The 14,223-nt window shown below is 40.8% G+C and overlaps 1 protein-coding gene and 1 long non-coding RNA gene across 3 annotated transcripts in view; both read left to right on the forward strand.

Annotated features, from left to right (window-relative positions):
- Positions 1-14,223, forward strand: part of LOC311023143 — a 70,257-nt gene that overhangs the window by 4,252 nt on the left and 51,782 nt on the right. The window lies entirely within an intron of this gene.
- Positions 912-14,223, forward strand: part of coro1ca (coronin, actin binding protein, 1Ca) — a 30,390-nt gene continuing 17,078 nt past the window's right edge. Inside the window, exons 1-3 of one of the 2 annotated variants that reach the window (XM_084024802.1) lie at positions 912-1,048; positions 8,851-8,871; positions 13,487-13,683. In XM_084024802.1, coding sequence (XP_083880928.1) covers positions 8,856-8,871; positions 13,487-13,683 — 213 coding nt within the window. In that variant the 5' untranslated portion in view covers positions 912-1,048; positions 8,851-8,855. The remainder of the gene's footprint in view (positions 1,049-8,850; positions 8,872-13,486; positions 13,684-14,223) is intronic. The other variant, XM_084024803.1, reaches the window with a different exon arrangement.

Consider the following 14,223-nt stretch of genomic DNA (forward strand, 5'->3'; position numbering starts at 1 on the left):
GAGGTAAGGTCAAATCTCTCTCTCTCTCTCCCTCTATGTGACACACACAAACTCATACATAAACCACTCTCCACAGTTCGGTTGATGGAATACAGCTGTTTTTCTTCTGTCAACGGTCTGCATCAGTCTAGATGTGTGAAATAATGCCATCTTGTGGTGCTGCACGCCTGTGGTACATTGTGTTCTTCAGGAGAATTAGGATATTATTTATGTCACAAAATTATATCTGGAACTGTAATATTACATAAGCATGGTCTCTAGTTCACTCCGTAGCACAAATTGGATATTATAGTTTTTTTATTAATGGACATTAGAAGTGGCCTGCATAAAAAAAAAATCTGAGAGGATCAAGGAATTACTTTCATTCAGCCATAAGCTTGTGTTATAGCCTTATTGTCGGTATCCACTAATTCACGCCGACTCACTCACAGTTGAACGTACACATAAACACCCACTTGACCTCCCAAATAGTGTTGTCTCACCTGAATTAAAACACAAGTGCAATGGACTATAGTACGGGTCATCTTGCGTCATGTTGGTGCTCCGAAATGCTGTCGAATGAGTGAGCAAGAATGCACCGAAGTAAAATTAATGCTTTTCTAAATTACATGATTATAATATTATAGCTAAATCATGATAACGTTATGGTGTATCGATACAATAAGATTTTATGAACGTAACAATAATAAAACAGGAGATTAAAAAGCAATAAAAGCCACGATTAACACACGATCGATCGTGATTTTCTGTAACTGGGAACCTGGGAGAAAAGGAGGCGCATGTTCTGTTCCTTGTTACCGCCAAAAGTCGCTCTGATTGGATGTCGGAGCTGTTCGTCAGAGGCCACCGGTCCACACAAGGCTCGCCAAGCCAAAGGAGGGGGCGGGACTTGCGAGAGAGTGGGGAAAGAGCTCACAGAGCGAGTGGTGTCAGCACAGCAGCGGCTCCGGCAGAGAGAGAGAGAGAGAGAGAGGAATCAACCGGGATAAGCGTTGGACTGTGTTATATCACTCGGCTTTCGGGAATACTTTCATTTTCTACACAGAAGGTAGGTAGCAGGTTATGTGGAGTGTTTAGCCTCAGTTTGGTTGTTGCCCCCCTTTTTAAAATGGTAACAACGGTCTTCGTTTGTCCACCTAACAGCCAAAATTGCATGCGCTAGCTAAAACGAATTGGGATAGTCAGTAGAACTGTTTTTTTTTTTAGCTAGCACTAGCCTTCAACGGCGGTTAACTGACAATGCCCCAAAAAGTTTCTATGCCAGAACTAAAGCAAGCAGGGTTTTTTTGTGTTCCTTTTGGTGTTGGGTGGGTTTGGTGGATGATTCACGACATGAAATGTGATGTTGCACGTTATGGAGCGGGGTGGGGTGGCTAACCATAGTGCGGCAGGAAAACTTATCTCCGAAACGATAGATCCACATACACGGAGGTGCAGGCAGCACAACCGCGCCCTGGCCCCTGGCACCCTGGCTGTTAATATTGGCTCTTGGAAATGAACAATGGGCGTCAAACATACAATCATCCAAGAATTAACTCTTTCGTTTACTTTTTTTTTTCAATCAAATTTCATATTTATAGTTACATTTCAATATCCGCCATATTCACCCAAACGTCGTGTTCAGATTTGACCCACTAACACACCGGTGTGGAAGACGAATGAGAACGGGTCATAGCGGTCGTTGCCTCCATGCTAGTCACTACAAATGTTCCTCATGTCTGCTTGTTTGGCCATAACACGTGCAGATTTGTTGGTATGGAATTATGCAGATTCTGTGCAGGTTAACTGCATCAACCTGTTATAGTCAATTAATGCAGACGTGAGTGTCGTTTAGTCTTATGCTGTTCCCATTGGTATAACGTTGCTGTTTTTAATCAGGCATTTTGAAGCAAAAAATATTTTTAATTATGTTCAAGTCATATTAATATAGGGTACATTATTTAGCCTACTAGCAGTGTTGATTCTATTTAAAGGTATGTATTGACTGATTAGTCTGGTCTACATTCCATAATATCTATGTTCTTCTTGTAATTAAATTGGGTTTGCACATGAATGAATGTTTTGACATGGAAACGTAATCTTTGTCATAAGTACGACTACCACTTAAGACTACTTCCAATCAAATTAATGTTAAATGAAAACAAATCATGTCCATCCCAAGCTTCCAAGATACTGTCTTCAAATGTCCTGATTTTTCCAACCACCGAATAAGAAGCTGATACTTACTCAATTAACAATGATATATAACAGAGAAAAGCAGCAAATCCTCACATTTGAGGAAGTGGAACCTGGAGAGTGATGACCCAAATAACCCTCCGTGTGACTTCTCCGTCTCTGTACCACTGGCAAATTTGCTTCCTCATGACAACACGGCAGTTTGATTTTTAATATCTATGGCTAGTATGCTAAAAAGGAAACATTATTATTCTATTTGGCCTCTCTCTTGAACTAGGTTACTTAGGTCTGATGTGTAATCAGCTTTGGGGTTGCGGTTCCCCTCGCCGAGACTCGCTGTGGGATGCAGAGCAGGTGAAGGCTGACAGAGTGACCCCAGGGTCGACAGTCAACAGTACTACAGCTGTGTTTGGGCTTGTTAACCATTCCAGACTATCAACCTCTGCTGGTTGTGCTGCAGTACAAGGTCTTTAGAAGTGCGTAGCCTGCCTTCCTATAGAGCAGAGCTGAGAGAGGAAGTGGGTCAGGAAGCAAAGGGAAATAAGCACAAGATGTGAGGGAGTGTTGGTTCTTATCAGCTGCAGCAAGGAGTGCTGATGTGGGATGTGGTGAATTCAAGAGTGCATGTTCAAAATTTTTGAATTGGTGTTCAGGTCTGAAAGATCAGTTGTGCATCCAACATAACCATCACATTTACTTAGTCAGTATTGGCGGCTAAGTCCTGCGGTGCCCTTATGGCCACCTGAAGTCATTTTTCATTGTTGTACCGAAATAGTTAAGGAGTGGCAGTTCAGGCTGGGCCTTTGTTTTGTGGGCTTGTTTTGTGTACATTAGATAGAAAGTAGCAGCAGTATGATATCTCCCGTGTTACACTGCTGGAATAATCAATAATCATTTGGAAATAAGCTAAATATGTGGTCGATAGTTTGGCATCTTCATCTCAGTTGAACCTAGAGTGCATGTTTGACATACCTCAATTTCTGTCCAGTCCTGTCTGTGCAAGATGTTATCTCAGGACTTTCGAGACGACTTTCTGCCAGAAAAACTCAGAATGACATGCCACAACTTGAGTTTTCATTTACACTATGGGTTTCCTGTGCTCCAAATTCGTAGTTATTTCTGAGTACAGGTGGGAGTAAACTTCTCATTACCCAACCACCTGCTTAGCATATTAGTGTTTGTTTGTTTGTTTGGACCAGCCTGAGGATGAAGAGGATCACATGCTGCTAATCGCTTACACAGTAAAACAAAAACAAACACACAGCCCACAGACAGTGGCTATTTTATGAGTTAATGAGTATGATTTTTAAGTTAAAAAAATATTGCTTTTCAACATTTTGTATTCAGAATGTCTTTGTTCAAACCTAAAATTATGTCTATTTCTCACATGAGGCATCCTTGGCATAACTCCTTCCCTTTTATAAAAAAAATGGAGAACATTGCATCAATGGTTCTGCTGCCCCGTCGCAAGTTACAACACTTACTTACCACAGCATATACCGGTAGTTTGCTTGATATCAGGGGTGTGTCTGGCATACCTGGACATCTTCTGAAAAAAATCCATGAAGTCTAGAAGACTGCATGATGGGTGTGGTTTTAGAGCCTTCAGGAGACACATCCCAGGTGTTACAGAGCAGACAATACTGCATATTCTTTCTCAATTTTTAGGTCATTCAAATTGACTGGCTGGTTAAAAACACATTTTTCTGTGATGCCATAAACCAAGAACACATTTTTGCTTTGTCCTAACATAATATAAACATCTAAATGGTTGTCTATCTCTGCTTATTCAATGTGTGTGTGTGTGTTGGTTTTACACACGGGCTAAGCTATGACAACTTAATAAAGGGGGTAAACTATGATAAACTTTTACACACTGGGTAACCCCCCACCCATTGCATCTATGTTCTAGGGTTTTTTAGAAATAAGTTTGCTAGTAATCTCATATTAAAGAGGAATTTCAGATACCCTCCACTGTTTCAATGGACCTCTTTCAGCTTTGTAATGCTTTTTTAGCTTAGCAATTCCAGCAGATGCACACAGACTAATACCATTTCTTCCATTGGTCTTTCCCACCACAGCTGACAACATCTGTTGAAATGGAGCAGTGGTTTGTGCATTGCTCATTGGGGGAGGGGGAAGTAGCTGATCAGGAAGAGGAAGGGACACGCTATGTACTCTCAAACTGTAATATTTAAGGGGTTTTCATTGACCACTTGGTAGGTTTTTTTTGTCCTCTTAGTCTGCTGGGTAAATCTGCTGATAGGAAAGGAGCAAACAAAGGAAAACGTAAGCAGAATACATGTTCAGGTTGTGTTGCTGTAGATATTAAAATAACCCTATACACAAACACTCATGAAAGTAGAGCTTTTCCTGTTGTGAGTAATTTTGTCGGATTTTAAAGTGGTCTCATTTAAACCTTGACTTTTAAGTAGGATAAGAGGTTAAGGAGTTAGTCTTTTAAGTCTTGCAGCACAAACATTTGTTGGCGCTGGAGTACAATTTTATGGTGAGCATTACACTAAACGGACATGTTGTGACATTTATGTTTTAGTCATAAATCTAAAGGATCTGTTGGCAAAACCTTATCTTTTGACTGTGTCTCATCTTTAAATGTCTGACAAGCTATACATGTACATTAACATGAACTAGCATTGAGTTGGACTTGGAGCCATATTGCTCCTGTGCAGGCAAATCTCATTTACTACAAAGTATAAAAATGTACATTAGCATTCCATGAAACACTGGTGCATATGTACTGTGTTCCAGTAGTATTTCAAATGAGCAGACGGTATGGCCACTTGGGGTGGGAGAGAGGTGAAAAAACAGCACCTTATCTCATTGTTGCAAAAAGCACTGGAATGTAGCTGGAATCTGATTACAATGGTGGTCCGTGGCCTTGGTTACAGGAAGGGGATTTAGGTGGCGTCTCATGTGGTCTTGGTGACAAAAGGCAAAAGGCAGCCAGTGTATGGGGAGCACTGAGGCGACATCGCTGGTGTGTGTGTGTAGTGGCGGTGAGGGGTGGCATGGGTAGTGGGAAAGAAAAGTCTGTGAACATTACTGGCTGATAAGTCTCTAAAGTTACAGTATGAGTCTTAGGTAGAATGTTTATATACCCAACATAGGCTGAACCCATCCTCTATCGTAGGATTATTAGCTTGTCATTTGTTCTGCAGTGACCTGGACTATGTCTACCAAAATTAAGCTAGCAGCCACATAGCAGGGGATTCTGCAATAACAACAATGATGTAAAGCACCAACAAACAAAGGAATTGCAAGGCGGAATATGTAGCAGATAAGACCTACAACATGGCAGAGCCCTTGTTTTATTTGCTGATTGCGTGTCTCCGCACAGAGCTTTATGCATGCCAGTGATCTCAGCTTGAGACTAATAAATGGTTCAAGATGAGACAAAAGTTAGGTTGTGATAAACTTGACAAATGAACAGCAGAACGTGGTGTCAACGCTGTCCTATCTGAATAAAGGCCAAACAATATATTTTAGTTTCACGTTTTATTGCACATACAGCAGCCACTATGTTTTTGTATTTTCTGGTGCTGAAACAATTAATGGGTCAAACATTTATTCTGAAAATCTGTGGTTTTACTCAGTTACCAAGGTTCATAAAGCCTTTTTTTTTTGCTCTTCACCTAATTTCTGGTGTTAAGTGACGTCTCTTGCTTCACCATAAGGCTGCAGGAGGAGTGGTGAGTTGTCACACTCAAGTCAAGCTCAACCTGTTCTGAGAAACGGGTCTATTTTCTGTCAACATTACAGTCAGTATGCATTCAGGGTAACAACCCATAGGACCAGCCATTTCAAAAATATTTATAGCCTGTATGATTAATGATAAAAGCTTATGTAATAGTATTGGGGAAACTTTCTTGCACATATAGTGTACAGTAGAGACTGTTAAGGCCATGTTATAATTCTGCTCTAATTCTGCAGTCCCTCCCTTTCCTACATCGGCTCATCCCGATTTGTGGCTGGGATTTTCATATTATGTCACATCTCACTCAGCAAGCGCACTATTAAACACTGAGCATCAAGGACAGGTTTGCCTCCCAAAAACAAGGAGGTGAAAAGATAAGAAGGCTTTCTTTAGAGTTTGTACTAATACAGAGACGGTTCCCTGTGTTGCCCATTGTCCAGAATAAGCCCCTATCTTTGGGTTTCACCGAGCCGTAATATGCAGCAAGGTTTAATCCTGATTAAACCGGTTATCTAAGAAAGTGAGGATCCCATTGTTTAAGTCTTCAGAGTAAGCAGTCTTGTGAATTTCATCCATGTTCTCTTGGAACTTAACTTTAAAAAAATTTACTTAATAACGTGAACATAGCTGTTGCTTGCCGTCCCCTGTGGTTAGCTTGTCAATAGTGAGAGTATTGAAATATTGCGATTATCGCAACAGCCCTACCCCCAAGTGCTTCATTGATCTTGATGTTCACTTACTGCGATGCATCTTGGATCAAGTGACAGTAAAGTTGGTTGTTCTTCCAGTAATACATTCTGGCACGCTGACCAAACATGAGCCATCACTGAGCTTTCTCTTTTGTACTTGATTCCACTTTGTAGCTGTTTTGCAGTCTTAAGTCAGAGCAAAACAATTTCCACTTGGTTTAATGGCTTGCTGCAGTCTGTACTGTGACTGAGGTAGAGATGAGAAACCTTCCCAAATTCTCCCACTATTATCTTCCTTTCCATACCCTATCCTAAATGTGTTTGTAAAATGTAGGATTGTCTATTATTTGATACTTCTGACGCACAACAAATCTTAACCTATATATTAAGTGATATTACAAGGAGAAGCATGACCACATAATTTGTGTTTGTAGTCATTAGTATGGTCAGCATAACCAATGAAAATGAAGTTTAGGACTCATAAGACAGAATTGGCAGATGTAAATGGAGTTGAGGAATGCAAAGGATGCTAAAAAGTGTGTCACACTGGTCCCATTTCCTGTTGGTTATATCCTCAGGCTTTGGAGTCCTCCTTTTGTCTCTGCACATCAGGGTCAGCTCCGCTGGCTAAGGAGGCAATAAGGTACATGGCTCTCCTTTTATCTGATTTGCCAGATACTTGCAATCTTTTTGCATGAATGATGGCTGAATCAGTGAGCTGTAAATCTCAGGAGAGTGTCACTGAGCAGCATAGCATTTCCCCAAGGTGTGTGTGTCTCTCTCTCTCTCTGGCATATGTCTGAGGCTGTCAGACTGGTGCCAGCCTTTTACTGCCTCACTCTAGCCCCTGCTGACATTGTTGCATGCAAATGTCAGCCATGATCATTATGACATTAATGTCGGGGGAAAGGGGTGGGTCATTAAAGATGAATATTAAATAATTGATTTACAGGATTCAGGGTTGACTCTTTAATTTGGCTCCTGTCTGGTTTTTAGCAAATGAAGGATAATTATTAATATCTATTAAATTAATATTAGCAAAATTATCAATAGATATTGATAATAATAGTTATAATGCACCAAAATGATGTAGTTGCAGTTGGTCAAAAAGGCATAAATTAGCCACCAGGAAAGTATTGCCCAGGTTGCATTTCGTAAACAGTCCAAGAATAGAGTGATTCCATCATTGTGGTGGATGAACCAGCAGAGCAGAGTTGTTGTGGCTCCGAGTGTTAAATGCAGCCTTTGCAGTACTCTCTTCAGATGTGCAGATTGAAGGAAACCAGCTGGGTCCTAACTTAGCTTTGTTGCTCTGGTCGTTTTACTGTCAGTGGGCAGACTGTGCTGTAGCAGCTACTAAACGTTGTTAGCGGTGTATACTGAGCTAACCAGGGACGTTTCCTTGCACGTGTTCGGTGCTTCTGCTCCAAGAAGGCTCCACGGTGGTCAAAGATCGGTCGCGCATGGAGAGTAAAGCCGAGGCAAAGAGAAAAGGGCTTCCCTCTGTGCTCCTGCAGTGGAGGTGAGAAGTGGGTGAACCACAGCTGTGCTATGGTTATGGTTGACATCGTGGGTCATGGATTACAGCATCCTGTAGTTACTGTAAACGTTGAGTCTACGGGCCGTGTTTAGGGCTCATGGGTCCTGGAAAACTAAGTCAAATGGCTCTGCTGCCATTTTGAAAACAAGAAATTTGCCCAACCAACATAAGCAGGCCACACAAGCGTCCACCTTCATTTTCTACCTTCCCTTGTCTCTTTTGTAGGCTTGTTTCAGGCTCGGCTCATCAGGTGTGGGTGAGGGATCATGTCCGTACATAAGAGTCCCACTAGAAAGGGAGTTTTTGGTTTGGCATTTGCCTGTAGTTGGGTTGGAATATATTTTCCAGTGAAAGTTGAGGTGCCAGTACTCTTCAGACACAGGGAAAATTTCAACATGGCAGCATGCACTAGTAACAGTAGTATGTTCTCAGCAACTTTGAAAAACTGTCTGCAGAAAAAGTTTGTCTCAAGTCAAAGGCAACTAAAAGCAGCAGCATGACTAATTTATTCCAGCATCTCTAACGGAGGCATGCAGCCGAGTGGGTGTGTGAGGCACTTTGAGTTGCCCAAGATGGCGGCAGACCTAAACACCTGCTATAAAACTGTTAACATTAGTAGAACCTTTTCCTCCCATATCACCCAGCCCTAAGGCCCCAACGTAAATGCAGTGATTGACAGTCCCCAATTGTATAAAAATATTAATTTTTTCTTTTCTGTCTTACCTCAACAGTTGGAATGGCTGCTAACCACGGTGAGCATGCAGTGACATAGAAATGGTGATTTCTTCCTGAAAAGGATTGTCAGGATACGCCTCTGCCACACAACAAAGCTCACTCACAAAGACCCAGTGTTGCATCGTCAGCTGTGACCCCAACCAGTCTGCTCTGACCTACAACGTGTACACTGATATAGCCCAACCCTCTCTTCATAATGCTTTCATATCCAAACTGTCAAAGTGTCAATTTGCTATAATGCACGATGATGCCTTTTTCATTCAACTGTATCATGGCTCACGTTTAGCTGTCATCTTAGGCATAGTGGGATAGAACTAGTCCTGATCTCAGAGTGGTTGACTGATACAACGGTAACGTATAATATTGAACATTTCCTGCTGTTTGTAGAGCTAAATCATAGTGTGACTGGGGATCTTTGTGAAAGTCCAGACTGACCTCAAGAATGCAGTGATTGTTTCGTCAAGGCTAGTCACACTATTGTAGTGATAAACGGTGCGTCTTATAAAGCTCTCCTGCATCAAACAATATACTGTTATGTTGTAAGTTAACAGAGCCAAGAGCAGCAGAATAGTTTCGCTGCTTGTTCTGTTTTAAGAATGGGGAAAGGCTCAATATAACTTATGTGGGTTAGATGTGTCATCAATAAGACTTAATGTGTAGATGATTCAGTCAGCCTTTAGCCAACAAACAGATGACTGAAAAGTGCTTTCCTTAGCAACATCATCATGAAACTGTTCTGCACTTAACTTGATAGGTTACCACTGGGTCTCACCATCATGGAAAGACATGGTGGCTGTTTGGAAATGACAAATTTCACAATTGAAATAGTGTGTCAACATCTGTTTACTTTTCAGGGGAATAGGACATACAGTCATGCTTCATTTTATATCTACAACACCTAAGTAATTCACAAGATTCATTAGTTGAGAGGCACCATGTCAGTGCTCTGTAAAAAAAAAAAAAAAAAAAAAAAAAAAAAACTCCAAATAAAGCTCTGCCTGTTCTCATCATCATCATCATCATCTTACCATCTTCCCATAGTCTGCTGATTGGTCTGGCTTGGCAATCATTACTCACAACAGATAGCCTAAAATGTACATACCTGCACATTCACCCTTATCGTTATTAATAACGTCATGCCTGGCTTACTCTGTCTGTCTGTCTGTCTGTCTGTCTGTCTGTCTGTCTGTCTCACTCCACCGCACATTTGCTAATGTTATGCTGCTCACAGCAGGTACCAATGATACGCAATGGACATGATATGCGGGTGGCGGCAGTCTGGCAGTTGAATAAAAGCATGTGGCTATTAAAATACTTCTGTACTTTGAAGAAGACTAAACCTAAAACACTCGGATGCCATCTTTCTGAGCTCAGCTGCCTGCTACTCCTTTAAGATGAACATCTGGCGGCACTTGCTGTGCACTACAATACATCATGTCAAGACAGTATCATAGAAAGCAGAGCGTCAGTATTTATGACCGTATTGAAAATCCTACCGTTGGGGTTTCTAAATACCCTTGTATAGCGTAATACTGCCCAAGCCAACTTGAGAGGAGAAATGATCATAATATAAATTTGAATTTCTTTCTTTCTTATGCCCACTAAATTGCAAATGAATTGTCAGTGGCCTTTTAAGTCAGTTGTTGCTTTGTGCCCCCTTTTGTGAGATGAGCAAGGCCATATTAAAGAACAAAGGCTCTGTTGTAACCAGTTAAAGCCCGACATGTTTAGCATTATGCAGAAACACAGTTCTGTGAATTTAGAATTAGCAAATGAAATGCATAAAAAAAAGTTTACGACAAGTATGGACAATCACAATTCATTAAAATGTGATGTCTTCAAAGAAGGATCCAATAGTCCCTGACCATATTCAGTTCAATCTGACTTAAAAGGACATTTGACCTTTGGACAAATAGCTGATGAAATTAAAAGATGAAACATTTTAACGACTAAAAGTTGACGATAATACAATGACTTTTCATCTAATAGAACTGGACTTAAGGTTTTGATCTGTCATCAACTAAGGATTAAAATAACTAAAATGTGGCTAAATCTAATGAGCATTTTTGACTAAAAACGGTGCCTAAATCCAAAATAGCTGCCAAAATAAACACCGGTCACACCTGGAACTCTGCAGTGCCTAGGCTGCATTCATTTAGCTCACTGGAAGTCACAAGAAGCCAAATATGTGTTCTTCTGGGTTGTGTCTAACAAGGCTAGCTGGCTCATGCTCCTGTCTGTTCTGCCTCACTAACTGTAGTAGAATTATACGTTTGGCAGGAGAATCAGTAGATTATTCAAATTACTTAGGGCTCTTCACCACTGCATACATTTATAACAAAGCATACCAGCATCAGGTTTTTGTGGAGATAGGTATTTCAACCTGAGGGCAGACGCACACCTCTAACTTGTCTAGTGCATATTGTGCATGCAGTTCTTTTATAGGATTCCTTGTATTTTCTATAGATTTAGTAGATACGGGCAATCATTGCCGTGGAGTGCTACCTTCTGTATGTTAATAAGACAATTACATAAGAGGAAAAAGCTTCAAATGGTCATGTACATATTGTAAATGGTCATGTACATATTGTAAAAAACTATTTTTTTTTTAACTTTTTTTACTACCTTTTAGATAAAACAATCGAAAGTCAATCAACAGAAAAACCTGCACACCTCCAAGATCAGAAAGCATCAACTAGCAGTTTCTGCTGGAATTTGACCGTTTTTAAGCCTCCTGCTAGCCAGGTCGCTGATTTGAGTGTCTGTTCACATGTAGCTTCTATTCCACCAAGATTATGTGACAAATCTGTAATTTCAAAGGTAAGCAAACAAGCCTCACCCCTCATGACAAACCTTGTTGATTGTTACCCCATGCATATATATATATTATTTATTTATTTATTGATTCATTCATTTTTAAAACATTTTTAACTATAAAGTATCTACCAGGATTTCTGGAGACGGTTTCATAGATAAATGCAGATACATTTAGAGGAGGATTTACAGAAGCATAGGCAACTCCTCAATATAAGAAGGATTTTGCCTAACAACCAAGTGTCATTCACCTTTGTAATTTGAAAAAAGATTGTCTTTTTAGCTCACTGTCTGTGTTGGGAGCCATCAAAAATAAACAGTTGTAATGACTGGTGCATTTTACAGAAGGGCTGCTAGGACACTCCCACATCCCTACAGGAAGAACTTCCTGCTTGTGTTGTGATCCTTGTCCTGTCGGAAACATGCCATACAAGTGTTTCTCGTTCTCCCTCTTTCAGTCTCTCTCCCTCTCTCACACACGGACACACACAAAATGGAAAACCATGTCCAAAACATATCCCACATCCTGTGCATGTTGCTGATTCAGACTGGGAAACTGTTACCATGTGCTGTCGTGTCCAAAAAAAAAAAAAAAAAGATTTGAGGAGCTTCACAAAACTAAGATCACTTAGGAGCTTTTGTCTTTCTTCAGGTTGTAGGTTAGATTGGACCTGGGTTCTAGTTGGTTATCTGAATCTGGCCAGCTTTCCATTATCTTTGGAAGTGGTCTGTTATTTTAAGCACAGCACATAGACGTGTAGCTTTTGAATGGGTTTGTTTTCCAGAGCTCTCTTGTCTGCCAGTAGATTCTTGTCTTGGTGAAGATTTTAGCTGAACCAGCTACAAAGTCTCTTTCTGTTTGTATTGGGTATGTCCTGTTTTCCTTTGGAAAAGGCTCTCTGTCAGTTTGCCACATATAAAGCATGCTAGTATTTCAGAAGTGTAACATTTGACCAAACTGAAGATGGGGGAGAGCGGGGGCTTTTTTTCAGGGTAATAACTGGGTAACCCCCGACGACAGTATCCACCAAAGTTGGTCACAATGTTCTGTTATCCAGGTGGCAGAGTTGTGGATGCAGACAAAAGGTGCCATCTATTCTTAAAAGGCAGCCCCACTGGGAAGTGTCTCATCATTCACACGGGAACAAATGATATTTCCTGCTGGCAATCTGAATTGCTGAATGCAGACTTGTCATTCCTACATCCCACGCTGGTCAGTTACTCACTTCTGGTCCAGTCATGTGCCAAGCTGCAGCCTCGATTGCTTGTGACATAGTAGACATTTGTATGAAATTGTCATAATTAGCATATGAATTCTTGAGTTCACCACCAAATTCTAATTGGTTCTTTTCGTGACTCTAAGTGGACATTTGTTGAGAATTTTGCTCGAAGTCTTCCTGAGATATTGCATTTGCAAGAACGGATTGGACGGACAGACAGATGCACGCACAACCCTGCAACATAATGCGTCCAGCCACAGCTGCCCCCTGCGCAGAAGCATAGAAATTAAAAATACGTTGTTGGTCAACTGTGATGTGTTGCTGCTTTTGATTTATGATTGGAAGAGCTCTGCATGCTTGGTATGTGATCACAGGGGTGAGGAGAACCAACATGGTGGATAATAGGTTAAAGTGAGTGGTGTTTGGTGATCTGGCTAGTGTTGAAAACTCCCCAATGCTTACCCAACAGGGTAACAACAGGGATTGAATGTAGTGAAGCAAAATGTCGAAAGGTCTGTGTTAGTGTATAGAGTTTCTGAACCTACCTGTTATCCTAAACTGCTAACTAGCATATCTCTTTCTTCCTCTCTTTGCACAGATATGAGACGAGTTGTACGAATAAGCAAATTCCGTCACGTCTTTGGCCAGGCGATGAAAAATGACCAATGCTACGATGATATCCGGGTGTCAAGGGTCACATGGGACAGCTCCTTCTGTGCAGTCAACCCCAAGTTTGTTGCCTTAATTATTGAGGCCAGTGGTGGAGGAGCTTTCCTCGTTCTCCCCCTTCACAAGGTAAGTTTCTGGTATATCATGTTAGAGTAGTTAATACCACAGTCGATACAGACTGTTCATGGCTGACCTCTAAGACAACCACATGGAGTGGTTACAATGTGTGTAAGCATGTTAACACGCACTGCTTCTTTATGTTACATTAGCAGTGCAAACACTGAGTGCCTGACAACAATTCATTGGTTATGTTGTGGTTTTTGGAAGTTTGTATCACTTGCTCTGAGGAGAAATCTGCTACTTTGGCCACTTTATTGGCACATGACAAAATTAGGTGTCTTTTAGGTGTCTAGTCCATCCCAAACTTTTAAGTTTGTGGGCTGAAATGAACATACATTATCTATCAACTTTTTACATTCTTAACCATCTCATTGATCTTGCTTTTTGATGATTTCTTTCATCTTATTATGTGGAAAAATGATGCATTGAAATGGTGTAATGCTAACATTTTAAAGGCATTGTGTGTCCTTCGAGGTTTTGTTACAGATGATTGAATTGGATCAAATTTTATCTGGATATTTTTAGATGGGGGGGGGTTGAAATTAT

This window comes from Eutrigla gurnardus (genome assembly GCF_963514095.1).
Source record: "Eutrigla gurnardus genome assembly, chromosome: 13".
In the NCBI taxonomy this organism is placed as follows: Eukaryota; Metazoa; Chordata; class Actinopteri; order Perciformes; family Triglidae; genus Eutrigla; species Eutrigla gurnardus.